Consider the following 16433-nt stretch of genomic DNA (forward strand, 5'->3'; position numbering starts at 1 on the left):
AGGTGTTTGTCCTTTTAGAAGAGTAGTTGTGAGCTTGAAAGATCTTTGACTTTATGCCTCTTTATTTTCTAGGACCATCAGTCAAGAAGGAGACAATTTTAGTTACTTTTTTACATTATAATCTCCTGCTTCTAAAAAATGTTTTATTATTACTTGTTAATCCATAAGCATGTTTTAAAAATCAAAGAAACCCATGTCAGTTTACTCCTTATGCTAAGGGAAATGCTGTATAATTGTTGCATATAATAATCCCATGTAACACAGCCTTTTACTCTTTTTACTTGGTCTACACATAGAGCTAAATTAATGTATTTGCATTTGTTTGAATTTATGACAATCATTGTAGCAGACTACATTTTATGAGTTTTATTTGGTGCTAGTGCTAAGTTAATTAAATACACTGAAATTCATAATATTTAGTCAATTATTTTTATGGTTGGTTTCACTTGGAGAAGGTGCCACTTTTTCATCACAAGGGGACTGTTACTCTGGCAATCATAAATTTTTATTAACTTGTGTCAAAGATAACAGAAAACCCGTCAAAGAATCAGGTTTATAAATTCCCTATTAGATGCTAGCTAAACAAGGCATTACAGTTTAGCTGTAGGAGAGGTGGTACCTGTTTTAGTTCTCACATTATTTGGTGGTAGTATATTCCTTAGGTTTTGTACTGTGTGCTGTCATAAAATACCATGTTTTTCAAGAGAATATGAGTATCACCCACATAAAGGGAAATACAGTAGAGTGCAGCTAAAATTTTGTGATCAACATAGTTTATTTGCTTGAAATGCCTTGTTACAATAGCAGCAGATATGATCAGCATCTGGAAGTTGTGCTGATACAGAAACACAGAGCCCCAGATGTCACAAACTTTCAGCTTTGCATTGGATTCAAAAAAAGATTTTTTTTTACTAGAAACCTGATTTTATATGAGTGCAGTATGTGGCTTAGTTAATTTAGCCTCATTAGTAAAAAGGACTTCCAAAAAGTGTTAATGTCTTTATTTTTTTTCCCTCTTCAGGGACCCACAAGCGCTGAATTATTTTCTACATGGACCTAGTAGTAAATCTGTAAGTACATTGCTGTGTATTAGACATAGATAAGCTTCATTGAGTGTATTAGTTCTAAACATTATTTTTGTCTTTTACCAGAGCAATGAAGACTTGACTAATGCAGAATATTCTGTAGCCAACTCAAATTCAATTTTCGCCAACTCCAATGTAAGTGATGAGGAGATAAATTACATTAGTATTGAGATTGCATGCTTCTGTATGGCTTTACTTGGCTTTCATAAAACTGAATGAAGTAGATGTGGGTTTCAGCTTTTTCATGTGAAAGCTCTGAATACTAACATAGAACCTATCTTGTGCTGTTAGTATTTTAAGTATTTCAGTGGGGAATTAATTGAAAAATACTGTACTGTTGGGATGTGTTTTGTAAATATGTAAAGCAGCTTGCTGAGCAGTGAAAATGCTCTCTGGTGTAATTCTCCAGTAAACTGCATTTGTGGCTTTAGTCACTGTAGGAGTAGTAGTGCTCAAAGATAAACCTTGAAAGATAGTCATTCATATGCTCTCTGTGTATGTTAGAATACCTTTTGTGTCTTACTTTATGTAGATTCTGAGCTGGCAGATTTTTTTTTTAATTAATGAGTGATTTTTTTTTTCTTTCTGTATTTTTTTTTCTTTAGACTTCAGGAGGTAATTTTGGATGTGTCCTTCCTGTAATTTCAGTGTTAGGGAAGTTGCTTTAAATTCATTAAGTGCTACAAGAAGTCTTCAGTGTTCCTTCTTGCCAGGAGCGTTTTGCAGCCTTGGGCCACATTTCACACAACGAGGTTGTGGAATCCCAATCCTTGGTGATAAATTCAAGGCTCTAGTGTGGGTGGTAGTCATGCTTTGAGTAGAACATGGGACTGGATGACTTAAGAGATCCCTTCAGATCCACATTTCTTTGGTTTCATTTGTGTGTTTTTAAAACAATTGAATTGTTAATCCCACAATTAAGATATTTGAATACATAGAATAGGATTTTCTTGGTAATTCCTCTTTCTGTTGTACTGTTACCTTTTCTCTTTGTCTTATGTTCATAACAGATACATGGATACACTTGTAGGCTAAATAATTGGCATGAAGAAATTCTGAAAATTATTAATCTGTGTGTGGAGAATTAGTGGATTTCCTGTAGGCACAGTAGTGTAAGACAAGCTGGTTGAGATAATGGTGAGGGAGTAGGGTACCAAGAGTAACAGGGCATGCCGAGTTTTCAGCTTATGGGGAACAGTGGCTTTGACTTGGTACCAGGCTGTGGCCATTAGCAAACTCTCTGTATGCAGCACTGGCAAAGGGGGGGTTTGAGAAAAAAACAGGTTTGGGGAAAAAAGGGTGGCATATGACATGCATTTGTCATAGCCTAGACTTCCTAGTTGTTCTTTGTAGACATCCTTCTGATGAGCATGACTAGGTAGGCAGCAGTCAGGTGTTTCAGGTGTATTTTCAGAAAGTGAGTTTCCTTGAGTAATTTTGAGGGGCAGTGGGAGATTCTGGACAAGGTGGGTTAATCACCTAGGGAATAGCAGTTGGAAGAAATAAAATATTTGGTGAAAGCTAAGAGCTTTCTGGTGTGTTAAATTGGGAGTAAGTAATCCAGAAGACAGGTGATCAGAGGAGCAGGGATTCCTAGCATATGTTCCTAGGATGACATACTACAGTTTAATTCTCAGCATGCTCTGTCCTCATCCTTTTATATCTTCATAGGGAAAACCAATGCCATCTTCTCTTCCCTCCTCTCTCCTGTGCTGACATAGGTGAAGAACGACTTGATTACAAACACAGATTCTTACAGTTCATTGGGAAGGAGCAAGTGTTGCCATAAACAGATCATTTCACAGTCCCTGCTTATAAAATGGGATACCTGAAAAGTTAAATGCTTCAGAGGCTTTTGTCATTAAAGTTTTTGCAGATATTGAAATATCTGTCTTTGTGTATATTCAGAATTGCTACCATGAAGTAGGATTGACTGTCTTGCTGCCTGTCTCAGCCCTTCAGTGGCAGAGTTTACAAATTCAGTGTCAAGGGTTCAGTGCCTCAGCTGGTAAGCATGCTCAGCCAACACCTAACACAAGCAAGATGAAGTTCCTACTGACTGAAGGAAAAGAAAGCACTCTTCCCACTCCCTTACACTGGCCCCCATGCCCCATCCCAGCCTTCCCTGAGTTGAGTCTGTACCACCTCTGCTGATTCCAGGTTGGTTTCCTGTGGCAGTTGTCATGAGAGGCTTCCCTAGCCATTGCCCTGTTACCTGGCTTGTACTGGGTGGCTGCTTCCATTCTCCTGTTACAGTAAAATAGGACAGCATAAGAGAGCAGAATATTCATGGAGCCAGTGAGAATAAGACTTTTCTTATTGGGCAGCAGATTCATGAAGCTGCAGAGCCTTTGGTTTCTTCTTGAACTTAGCGTGGCATTCTGCATGGCTCTTCTGAATCTGGACAGTAATGATTCAGATGTTAACTTGGAAGGTTACAGTTTTTGCAAATATAGTTATTTTCTAATGTTAAATAGTCCTGGGAGCAGGGAATGAATTGGGATTCTCAGTTCCATTGGGAGAGTTTTCAGCTATTAATCTTGATTGCATGTAATATTATTTATTAGTGTTATTATTGGTAGTAGTAATAGTTATATTGTTTGTACTAACTGGAATAGCATTACTGGAACTGTTTAAGTTACACAGTTGTAAAAGATTTCAGTTTGGCCCCTTACTTGGGGACAACTTAGAGATGCAATAGGGAATCCCCCTGAACCTGACATTGAGAGTCCTAATTATGGCCTAATTAGTGATTCCTTTTTACTCTGCCCAGTGGTAGCTAGGTACAGTTGAGAACCTGATTTGTAGCTTTAGGTGTTCCTGAGGTTCAGACACTGACACATTTAAGCAGTGGTTTAATTTCTCTATTAACATAAATGTTAAAAGCTTGTTGTAGTTTAATAGTTGTATCTTGAAAATATTTTATCTAATCTTAAGAAAAATCTTTTAATATTTTAAAACATGACTGAAGTTTCAGGAAATACAGTTTTTTTCAGAATCAGATTGGGGTAAAATTCTGAATAAGTATGCTTGGGGAACTGAAGTTAGGGTGGGGACATTATTATTGCAGGTGATAATTATGGCTTGCAGCATCTTCACACTGTTTACATGAGGTGAAAACAAGCGTCTGTGACCTTCAAGGAGTGAAGGCTCAGAGTATGAGTGTGACTGATAATTGCACACCCACAGTTTCCATTTATCCTGACCTAAAAAGAAACTGGTTGTTGCTTCTGAATAGCTGAGTTGTGATCATGCAATTTAGAAGGGTGTTCTTTGCCTAACTTAAAACTATCATGAGTATTATGATGCATTTAAATTTATCATTCTGTCTGCAGAAACATGATGCTTGTGTTGTCTAGGGTTTCTGGACAGAACTTTGTTTTAGGGAAATCTTGACAGTAGGCCAGAGTAAATAGGTTTTGATTTTCCTTATCATGGTGTTAATGGATGTGGATTTGGCGGATTTTTTCTTTAAAGGTGCCAGTTAATATTTGTGGTACTTCCAATGTTTATAGTTCTCAGCAATCTTTTTATGAGCATAAACCACAGTCTGTAACACTTTTTTTTTCTTACTCCCTTGTTTCTTAAATTTTTTTAAACAAGGAATTAGCATAATGCCTTAACTTTATGAAATGGTCACTAGTTTACCGCAAGTGATAATAGAAATGCTGGAGGATTTTTAAGGCAAATCTTGTTTGATAGAAGTCAGTGGAAGAAAAGCTTTCTTCTGCCTTTTCTCTGCTTCTACTGTTGCTACTGAAGCCTTGCTCCAAACTGAATTAGAGTGGAGGTGTTATCCCTCCTCGTTTCTTTTAGCCTTTTGTCAGTAGAGTGCTCAGCTTGAGGAAGGGAAAATGGCACTTAGAGAGCGTTTCATGTCCTCTTGAAACAGTGCAGCTGCAGAGCTAAGTGCTGTGTATTGAGAGATTTGAGAAGGGAGAGAAGCCTCTCCAGCAGTCTGAAGGTGTGAGCGGGGTATCCATGACCTGTTTGTGCTGGCTCACTGTATGGGGTCAACATCACCCTGCACATGCTATGGGAAGAGTATAATTCTATGAGAAAGTTTGCTTGCATGGAAAAATAACTAATGAGGAAACAAAGCAGATGCTGGAATTTCTGAAAGTGATTTATTTCTTGTTTTGCATTTCAGAACACTGATCCTAAGTCGTCTGTAAAAGGTGTAAGCGGTCAGCTTGGAGAGGGGCCTAGTGATGGACTGCAGCTGTCCAGTAGCCTTCAGTTTCTTGAAGATGAACTTGTGTCTTCTCCTTTACCTGATCTTACTGAGGATCAGCCTTTTGATATTCTTCAGAAGTCCTTGCAGGAGGCCAATATTACTGAACAGACTTTGGCGGAAGAGGCATATTTGGATGCCAGTGTAGGTTCTAGCCAACAGTTTGCACAAGCTCAGCTTCATCCTTCTTCATCAGCATCCTTTACTCAGGCTTCTAATGTTTCTAATTACTCAGGTCAGACATTGCAACCTATAGGAGTTACTCAAGTGGTACAGCAACCTGTTGGAGCATCTTTTGCAAGCAATACAGTTGGTGTGCAACATGGCTTTATGCAACACGTCGGAATTAGTGTTCCTGGCCAGCATTTGTCTAATAGCAGCCAGATTAGTGGTTCTGGGCAGATACAGCTGATTGGTTCATTTAGTAATCAACCTTCCATGATGACCATCAATAACCTGGATGGATCTCAGATAATACTGAAGGGCAATGGTCAGCAAACACCTGCGAACATGAGCAGTGGCCTCTTGGTTCATAGACAAACTCCAAATGGGAACTCGCTGTTCAGTAACTCAAATTCAAGTCCCGTAGCACAACCTGTAACTGTTCCATTTAACAGCACAAATTTTCAGACTTCATTGCCTGTCCATAATATCATAATTCAAAGGGGTTTGGCACCAAACTCTAACAAAGTTCCTATTAATATCCAACCAAAGCCTATTCAGATGGGTCAGCAGACTGCTTACAATGTGAATAACTTGGGAATACAGCAACATCATGTACAGCAAGGGATTCCATTTGCTTCTGCAAACTCACCTCAAAGTTCAGTAGTTGGTCCTCATATGTCTGTTAATATTGTTAATCAACAACAAAATACAAGAAAATCAGTTACACCTCAGACAGTTAGCAATGCTGGAGGTAGTATTGTTATCCATTCTCCTATGGGACAGCCTCATGCACCTCAAAACCAGTTTCTCATACCTACAAGTTTGTCTGTTAATTCTAATTCAGTTCATCATGTCCAGGCCATAAATGGACAACTTCTTCAAACTCAGCCTTCCCAGCTGGTTCCTGGCCAAGTGTCTGCTGAGCACGTAATGCTCAACAGGAACTCTACAAACATGCTAAGAGCCAACCAGTCGTATTCAGGACAGATGCTGAATAATCAGAACACAGCTGTTCAGCTTGTTTCAGGCCAGACATTCACAGCTCCTGGAAACCAAGTTATAGTAAATCATGGAACTTCCCAAATTGTTGGTGGACAGGTGCCACTGCAGCAGGCTTCGCCAACGGTGTTGCATTTGTCACCCAGCCAAGCTAGCGTTTCCCAAGGCAGGTCGAGTTTCACCACCATGTCACCTGGGCAGTCCACAGTCTCAAATATGTCAGCTTCTAGTCGATTTGCTGCTGCAAGTTCTTCTGGTTCAGTGCACCCCAGCCTGGGAGCATCCGTTCAGTCTGTCGCGTCGGGAGGGAACTTTACAGGAGATCAGCTGGGCCAGAACAGAGCTCAAGTTGCCGTCAGTGCGTCACATCGTCTTCCAGCATCCTCCTCCAAGTCTGTCAGCACCTTTAGTCACACGTCTGTGGGAGTAACACAACAACAGTTTGCCTTTGGTCAGGTATGAAAGCTGCATGAGAATGTAGCCAAAGAAAGGCTTCTAAGCTGTGCTAAAATTGGCTAATACTCAGAATGTTAATTTGCTCGTTTGTATTGTTACAAATACTGTGGAACTGCTGAAAATTACTGTAACCCAGAGTTGTCATTTCACATGGTATTTTCTAAATCTGTCACTCAGTGAACAACTCTGCCACTTCGATTAATCCCAAAGATTTTGTTGGTGATTTATAGTATTATTTTCAGAAGTGCTTAGCATTGATTTATGTCTGCTCCTGTTTAAAGGAATGGGCATTGTAAGCTTATGCAATTGCAAGCTCTCCTGTAAACCTTACCATAGGCTAGATGTAAAGGCTCAAGTTAAAAATCTTAGCACTTAAAAATCTTTTGACCTCACTAAAACCTATGCATTTTCAAGCTTTGACTTAATGAAATTAGAGATTAAAAGGCTTCTTGGGCTTTCTTTTGTTATTTATCATATTGATGCTTTTGTTATGTGTGGAGAAGTTAGAAGCTTTCAAATTTGATGCAAAGACAAGAAATGTTTCTTAGAATCCTTAAAAAGAAATACCTTTTAAAGCAGTTTGTAAAAGCGTAGCATTAAAAATAATCCTCTAAGAAGTCAAGCTAGTGTTTAAAAAAAATTTGGAATTCACTTTTAAGATTTGATGTTGTCTGTTTTGTCCAGTAGATACACTTGCAGTAAATATTCAACTCAAATTTTTCTGTTTTCATAAGCAAACTTATAAACAGTCAAAAGTTTAAAAGAAAAAAAATCATAAACTTACAGAGTGAATTGCCAATTTTAACTCAGTGACTTTTGACACAATTAACCACAAGCTATTAAATTTCTGTCATTTTTAAAACTTTTTTTTGGTCATTTTGAAATACTGGTCATTTTTTGTCATTTAGAAACACTCTCTCAGAATGCATTTGCACTAATTAGATCTTTCTCTTTTTTATTTTATTTCTTTTACTTAGATCTTTCTGTTTCCAAAGGCCTGATGGATTGTTTTTTTAACCAAACCCAAAATCTTCAGTGAAATAATGTCTTAGAAAATAATGTGCATTTAAAAATCAGTATGAAGATGTTGTAGAAACACATTTGTAGTCTTTGCCAAGACTTCTGGGGCAGGTTGTAACGTTTTGTTTGCAGATGAGTAATTTGAGGCCTGACTTTCTCTTCATATGTCTGCATCTTACTATTTGCAGGTCACATGCTGGGTCAGTGAGTTTCAGCAGTTATAAAAGCAGATTAATTCTTTTTGCTGTAAAAGATCATGTTGTTCTTGTGCTGAAATTTCAGAGCTGTAAATGGGCACTTACAGAGAACAAATGCCACTATTTGCCAGAATGTTTTTAGTGTGTTTGTACTTGCATTTTAAACATTGTACTTTATACTAAACCATGTATCATTCAGTTGCTAAGCAGTGGAGGGTTTGTTCCACTCTGAGGTGGTGGTTTGGTTTTTTTTTGGTTTTTGTTTTTTTTTGGGAAAGCCAGCTTCATCATCTTGCAGTTTTGGACTCTGAGAAGCTGTTTTCTGAAGCCCACTTGTAGTGGGAAATGAGTGGTCTTGTAGAATGCAACTGGTATATATTTGTGCTGTTAGTGTAATTTCTGTTCCCTTCTGATTTACTTTATAAAATTCCTGAACTTGGAGGGATTGAGATGTGTGGAATTTCACCACTGATGAGTTTGAAGTTAAAAAAGTATACATGGAGATGAATTTTAGGTGCTCTTTCCTTGTTTTTCTTAAAGCTTTCGGTACGTATTTCCCTGTGACTTTTAAAAAATTTGTTCTTTATTTCATGTATGTGCCACAGAAAAAGGCTGTGAACCAGACATCACCAGTTTCTGCATCGAAGACACAGGACAATTTGAGACAGCCTCAGCTAACAAATCTTCTGAGCAACACACTATCAGGTCAACTAAGGTCTTTTTAACATAATTTTCTTAATTTTCTGCAGCAACAGAGATTTGTTCTACTTCAGTGTGTCAGACTTGCATAAGTGCCTCATGCTCATATGGTTCTAAAGGTCGCTGGAATTTTATTTTTAGAAGAATTGAAGCTATATTTTTCAGTATTAATTGTGTGCTTTGATTTTTCTCAACTGTGGCACTTCATTTTGTAGAGAGAAAAGTTGAATCTTTGCAATTAGCAATTACTTCTCTCCTCTCTAAAATCCAAAATTGTACCTTCTTTCATTTTTCTTTTTTTTTTTTTCAGCTTAGGAAAATAGAAATACTTTATTTTCAAAATACTGACATCTGCTAAAATTCCATGAAAGTTCTAGAATGTTGAATGTGGTGACTTCTTCAGTTACAGAGGGAAGAGAAATAGGTATTACAAGGTTATGTGCAAGCTGTCATCACTCACTTGGGTCTTGAATGCGTCCCTTTCAGTTAGAATAGTTCATGGCAAAACAGCAGCTTTTCAAGCAGTGAAAGAACAAAACCAGTATCTTCAAGGCAAGCAGAAAAATGCAGTAACCTTCCTGTTGTCTTTGTACATAAGTAACCTTTTGAATAAGGTCCTACACTCTACCTTGCTTTTTTTTCCCCTTGTGTACTGTTATGTATAAGCTGTCCAGGCAATTCTGTACAATCTGCACAGTATGCTGGGTGTCTTTGGGGGAAAAAAAAACAATAAATTTTTACTTGTTTTGGTTGTAAGGTAGCATGACTGATAAGATGCTGTTTGGATTATGAAGCAAGGCAATTGGAGGAGGTCTGCCTATCTAAAAAAATCTAGGGGAAGAAATATGCTTGTTGTCCTGGAAGAGTACTTCCAGGAGCTCTAGAAAAATTTGGGTAATTCACTTGAGGGAGGATTGGTATTGAAAAGTTTGATAAAATTTACTGTGTGATTTTAGGCAAATTGTTGGGACACTAAACTTACAGAACTTGAGTTTCTTCTTATGTTGCAGTACCATAGTGTGATGTGATTTATATATGAGGATTTTTATTGTTTCCAGGCAAAATATCGGTCCTGTATAATTGTTATGAGCTGGTTTCTCCACATGAGAGTTGCACTAATGCTTTCAAGCATAAGATGTAGCTTTCCTAAAAACTCATGTGAAATTATCGGGATAGACATACAAAATTATTCCCCTCTTGCTTAGGATGACAAGAATCTTTTAAACTTTTTTTTATAGGGCAGGACTCTGGAGGAAAAATCATACAACAATCTCTAGGAACAGCACAGCCGCAAGAAAAAGTGATAGGATCATCATCAGTTCAGCAGAGTATACAGGTAGAGAACACCTCTATTTATATGTTTCTCTGTCTGTCCTGTTTTTTTCTGGGATAGAGCTAATTTTCTTAGTAGGTGGTACAGTGCTGTGTTTTGGATTTGGGCTGTGAATAGCATTGATAACACACCAGTGTTTTAGTTACTGAGCAGTGCTTACTCTTCCCAACCTTTCCAATGCCCCATGCTGTGCCAGTGACACACAGAGGACAGCTGGCCCAAACTGCCAGAGGAATATCCCATTCTGTGGAACATTGTGTTCTGGGTGGAAATGTAGGAATTAATTGCCTGTGAACTGCTGATAGTTGCTCAGGAATGGGGTGGGCATTGTTCAGAGGGTGCTGAGCAATTGCTTTGGGCATCACTTGTTTCTCCTGGGTTTAATTCCTCCTTTTGCTCTTTTTCATTACAACTTTATAATAACTATCATTACTATATTATTTAATTTTGTTTCTGTTTTTAAACTGTTCCTTTCAACCCACGAGTTTTACTTTTTTTCCTAATTCTCCTCTCCACTGGGGTGAGGGGAGGTAGTGAGTAAAAAAATAAAGAATCATTGTTGGTTTTTGTAGAGTATATGACCTCCTTCAAACTTGACAAATCCTACCTTGACATAATAAATGTTGATTATTTTGCAAATTGATGCACTGAATACTGCTTTGAGATTCAGTTCATTAAGTGGAGCCTGACTGTACTGTTCCCTGAAGATAATTTTGTATGACATAGCAATTGTTCATTGAGTTGGCCAATAGTTTGACCTACTCTTCTCATTATTTCTTACAAACTGTTCTCTAGCTGATTGGGAGACAGTGGTTTGTGAGAAGCAGCAGAACAGTTCCACCTGGTCTTTGTTTTATTCTTTACTGCAGTCTTCTTTTACCATCAAAAGTTCTCCCACATAGTGCAATTATGTACAAAAACACTGTCCAGGATGAGGTTTTTTTGGAGAGGATCTGACTTAAAATTTTTGTTTGTAAATGTATTTGTCAATGCAGTAGGACGGGAATGTTTTTCTATGTCTTTCTGATGTACAAGTAGAGCAGAAGGTACAGGTGCCTCAGTTAGGAGGTCAGCCTGGTTGTGTAATAGTTGGTCAAATGTTCATTCTGCTTGGTGGTGACTACCTTTTGTGCTCTGAAGTTGGAGGCTTTTTGAGGCAAATACTCTTCCAGTGTGCCTGACATGAATCTTTACCCCCTCAGAGAGCCTCAGGTTTTAGGAGAGTGTTCCTAGGAAAATCTTGATTTCATTAATTGTCTAAGCAAAGGAGAAAATTACTTAGATCTCTACCTGATGGGCATATCTGTAGCATTGACACTGAAATAGAATTCCTAGAATAACTTTTATAATCTCCCCCATCCACCATGGCTTTTGAGAATTTTACTGCACAACCTTAGTCTGCTTTCCTCATAGATACTCTAACCCATCAATATCAGGCAAGATGACATCTTCTGAGGAATGCAGAGATGGTGTGTATGAGCAGATTTATTCGTAAAAGTCTTTAGTTGTACCTTTCTTTCTTTGCACCTGCTAACTTTGATCTTCTCTTTCTTAGTGAAATGTGTATAATGAACAACAGTGAAATTTGTCTACAAACAGCTTTTCAGACCTTTGGTTTGTGTCGCTTCCCTTTTTTGTGGATACACAGTGCCCTATGAAAACAGGAGATCATTGAAAGTGTTTATACTTATGTGGTGGTTACAGTTAGTGTTGGTGATGTACCTAACTGACAGAAACCACTCCTGAAACTTAGGCTTTGCAAAGGGGACTGTCTTTTAATTTGTCTTTTATTTTGAACTTAGGTCGATGGTCATTTAGTTGGACAGAAAAGGCCTGCTGCTAAACAGTTAACTAAAGGAGCTTTGTAAGTCATTATTACATTTTAATTCTGTTTCAGAAACCTTAATTTTTACTTTTGTCAGTGTAAAAACTCTGTACAGTATGTTAAGTATATATCATTAATTTTTTTGTAGTATTCTGCAGCAATTACAGAAGGATCAGGTACATGCTGTGACACCAGATAAAAGTCGATTCAGATCGTTAAATGATGCAGTTCAGAGACTCCTTTCATACCATGTGTGCCAGGGATCACTGCCCACAGAAGAAGATTTAAGAAAAGGTAATTTTCTTTTTAAAATTTGGCAGTAAGTTTGTAATCAGTTTGTATTGAGAGAATTCTTAATGTAAATTAGAGCAATAAGAAAAGGATCATTTAAAATTTGTGCAGGTTATTGAAGAACAGTGTTTGAAAGTGTACTTTGTCTTTCTAGTGGACAGTGAATTTGAATCTGTAGCTACACAGCTTCTGAAGAGGACACAGGCTATGCTGAACAAATACAGATGTTTGCTTATAGAAGATGCAATGGTAAGGTGTAGAACCCAGGTACATTTAGTTTAAGGGATGGGATTAAATTTGTTAAAACAGTACCTACAGAACAGATGCATGAACTTCTGTTCTCTGCTTCTGCTTTGCTCTTACACTGAAACTGCCTCTGATAGTCAGGAGGGTGATTTCTGTGTATTTCTGTGGCTGATGTAACCTGAAATAGTGTTGATGTTGTCCATTCAGAGGCCTCCAGCCATATTATAATTAGAGCCAAATCATGTTACAGTTTAGGAAGTCGTTGTCCTTAAAAGCTGGGTGGAACTTCATCAGAAGTGTTTCTGATTTAAGTGCTTTCACAGTCCCAGGTATAATGTAAAATAAAACTGACAAACTTAAAGAATATGTTTTACAAGGGTCAGGAAATGCCATTGTGACCTCAGAGATGCTAGTTTTCATACCTGGAAAAGTTTTGAATTCGAGTGTAATAGGCATTTAGATATTTCGAGACAGAAATACATAATATAACTGTTAGAATTAATATGGTTTTCAAACTAGCAGTTGTATTGCAAAAGATCCTAGCCATTAAATATTTGCAAGTGTTTGCAGATGCAAAGAGAGGATGGAGGTTGAGATTTGTTGTTTTAGCATCTGGTATGTTGTATGACAAATCCCATTTAATAATTTTGAAAGGTTTATTTCATATAGCATTCAGGTTTGAAACTAGTTGCCTACGTTATAGCCTAGTGCAGTGAGCATTTTCTGTGATGGGTGAAACAAACTGGCTTGAAGGCATTGTCAGTAAAGTGCAGCTCTGCACCAACTCGTTACAAGGATAGGAGAGAAGTGCAGGGAAGATGATAGGATGGTCCCAGTTCAAAGTTTTTGCTGGTTGATCCCCTAAAAGAGAAGGATACTGTATGAAGTAAAAAAATTGTGGTATACATTAGTAAGCATACTCAGTCCTGAAAAAGTACAGCTCATACAACTGGAATAGCAATTCCCTGTTTTAAAGTCTTTCCCAAATAAAATTTGCAGTACAATGTGAGTAATATTTCGTGACTGAGTTTCAGTAGTGGTTTGGTCAGAGACAGGACTGTTGAATTGTGAATGTTCACAAATACATAATAAAAGAAGTTTATTATGTGTTTATTACTTTTCTCTGAAATTTAACTAAGCTATCAATGTTTTGATTTGATACCAACATATGAATCACTCCAGAGATTGTTTTTTTTCTTTTTCCTCTAGCGGATAAATCCTTCTGCAGAAATGGTTATGATTGATAGGATGTTTAACCAGGAGGAAAGAGCATCTCTGACCCGGGAAAAGCGTCTTGCACTTGTGGATCCTGGTAAGTAATGCTTAACTTTGAAATGAAGTGTGGAGTGTTTAAAAATAGTTGTGGCCACAGTGAGGCACTGATTGCTGTTGTTTCCAGTTAGTGAAATACTGAATAAGCATTTGCAAGATAACATTTTATAACTCCAGAATTAACAATCCACTGTAGGGTTGAAACAGTTATTTGTGGTGGAAAAAAAAATGTTACCTGCTTGGCAGAGAAATGTTTGAGTTTCTTTTGACAAGAGTCATGATTCCTGTGGTGTCTCCAACCTAGCAGGGAAGAATCTCTGAGTTTGCTTGCACCAGAAAGACCAACACTGTTTGAAGCATGAATACTCTTGTTCATCTTAATGAAGTGTTGCTCTTGGAGTGCCATGGCCATTTAAATGTCAGTGTTTTTAACTGGGATGTTGTTAAACATAGCACCTGGAAGCACATTAATTGTGTAAGATTACAGCTACGATTTGTTTAAAGGTTCTGCATGATCTGCATATTTTAAAAGATATTCACAGGTTGTGTTTTAGAAAGTATTAATCTTCAGAGACCATATTTGCATATTTAGAATGCTGGGAAGTGCCCTTAATCTGGTTTTACAGTGCACATGTGTGAGCAGTGTGCTGATTAATTTAGTGCTAATCTCCTGCACTGTACGCAGCAGAACACTTAAGCATATGAACATCTCTTAAAGACCCAGATCTGTAAACTGTGGATATTATTTGAATTGCTGTACACAGAAACTGTGTTGGAGTGTCAGTTATGTGGATGTGTAGGTAATTTTAGTAAAATGTTGCTGCTTAATTTTCAGATGGTTATCAGGCCGATTTTTGTTGTTCTGCCAAACAATTTGAGAAAACAGCTGAAGAAGCACAGTCCAGCAAAAGTGACCATCAGTCTAGCAAAACATTACCTTCTCGAAGTCAGACTACCAAAACCCAAGCCAGAGACCGACCAAAATCCAGCTCAGCAGAGTCCACAAATCACAGTAAACTTCCTATAGTGCCTAACAACATTCTGACACCACAAGAAGGAAAAGCTTCTACTAAAAAATCCGAGAGCCTCACTAAAGCTTTAAAGTTTGAAAAAGCTAATTGTTCTTCTGAGAGCCAATACGTGGCTCTTTCTGAAGAAAGGATGAGTGGGAAAGATCTTGCCAAGTCCGCTGAGAATTCTTCGAGTTCTGAAGACTTGTCAAAAATAGTGTCAAGAGGCAGTTATGGAACACACAATAAAATATCAAGGAATGCAGTTCAGTCTTTCTCAAAGGTAACGTGTAATAATTCTCTTCAAGACAAAACTCTGAGGAGCTCTCCAAAGAATGAGGTTTTGCATCCTGATAACAGGAAAGGCTCTGGTGAACCCCAGGAAGACTTACTGCTCAGTAAGAGTTTAGAAACTACATTTAAAAACATCTTGGAACTTAAAAAAGCTGGGAGGCAGCCACAAAATGAGGCAACAAGTAGTGGCTCGGTTGAATTAGAGTTCCCTAATTTTTCACCTATCGCTTCCCAAGAGAACTGCCTGGAAAAATTTATTCCAGACCACAGTGAAAGTGTTGTAGAAACTGACTCTATTTTAGAAGCAGCTGTAAATAGTATCTTAGAGTGTTAATAGTTACAGTACCATGGACAAGTTATGTTTCTCTTAGCAGAAGCAAATGTGAATGACACCACAAGTACAGCCTGACATGCATTTAAGGTTAACCTTTCTAAACTAGATTCTGTTCTGTGTTTGAGAGCAATACTCATTGTGGTTACAGTGAGATATCCAAGTAAAGTTAATCCTTGTTAGAATGCAGTCTGTTAGGGCCTTACTGTTTCAAGTATTATTATGATAGTGCTTTTGATTATTGAGCAGTACTGCAACGTAACAGGGGTTGCAGGTTGTTAGGCCCTATATAATACGGTAATATACTGACAATCACAGTCATTTGAAAGGATATATTTATTAAGAAAATGTTTTTAAAGAGTGATGGAAGCAACAATTCTCCCCTACCCTTTTCTTCCACAAATCATCAAATTTTTAGTTTTTCTGGAAAACCCACTGTACCTCTATTCAGAAGTGATTATTTGCTTTGTTAATGAATCTGTATTCTAGGATTCTTAAGTTGGAAGGAAATCATCAGTGTGTTTACAAGGCTTCATAATTTAAACTTTAAGTGCTTTTCTATTGCTTTCTGAGCAGAAACTAGTACTTGATATATTTGTAGTGGGTAACTTTAGTCTGTGGGATGATATTATATGATCTTAGTCACAGTGGCATGATATGAAGTAATAAATGCTTGACTAAGGAAGGTAGAATGGAAGCCAGTAAATAGCAAAGTGTACAGGATGAGGCCATGATAGAGCCATGAATTTATATATATAATACATATATATGTTATCTCTTGAGGAAAAGATTTTGCATTTTATAATTGGATGTAGTCAGCCTTGAGTCTTTCTGAAGTGGTATAAATGTTTTTTTTATTTGTTATTTTTTTTTTTTAGACCAAGTGTCAAAAGCACTTTGATTTGAAAACTGTATTTGTAGCTTATATTTTAAGAGAATGTTAGCCTTACTCTGAGTAAATTTAAAGGCCAGTGTT

General features: G+C 37.5%; 1 protein-coding gene across 5 annotated transcripts in view; it reads left to right on the forward strand.

Moving 5' to 3' along the window:
- BICRAL (BICRA like chromatin remodeling complex associated protein) overlaps positions 1 to 15987 on the forward strand; it is a 42682-nt gene extending 26695 nt beyond the window's left edge. For all 5 annotated transcript variants that reach the window (XM_030235617.2, XM_050972125.1, XM_009091053.4 and 2 more), the window contains 10 exons: positions 1022 to 1070; positions 1152 to 1220; positions 5236 to 6939; positions 8762 to 8861; positions 10094 to 10191; positions 11991 to 12052; positions 12162 to 12307; positions 12459 to 12553; positions 13760 to 13862; positions 14658 to 15987. In XM_030235617.2, the coding sequence (XP_030091477.1) occupies positions 1022 to 1070; positions 1152 to 1220; positions 5236 to 6939; positions 8762 to 8861; positions 10094 to 10191; positions 11991 to 12052; positions 12162 to 12307; positions 12459 to 12553; positions 13760 to 13862; positions 14658 to 15460 (3229 nt within the window). In that variant the 3' untranslated portion in view covers positions 15461 to 15987. The remainder of the gene's footprint in view (positions 1 to 1021; positions 1071 to 1151; positions 1221 to 5235; positions 6940 to 8761; positions 8862 to 10093; positions 10192 to 11990; positions 12053 to 12161; positions 12308 to 12458; positions 12554 to 13759; positions 13863 to 14657) is intronic.
- Positions 15988 to 16433: the final 446 nt, after the last annotated feature.

The sequence above is a fragment of the Serinus canaria genome, chromosome 3, assembly GCF_022539315.1.
Source record: "Serinus canaria isolate serCan28SL12 chromosome 3, serCan2020, whole genome shotgun sequence".
Taxonomy (NCBI): Eukaryota; Metazoa; Chordata; class Aves; order Passeriformes; family Fringillidae; genus Serinus; species Serinus canaria.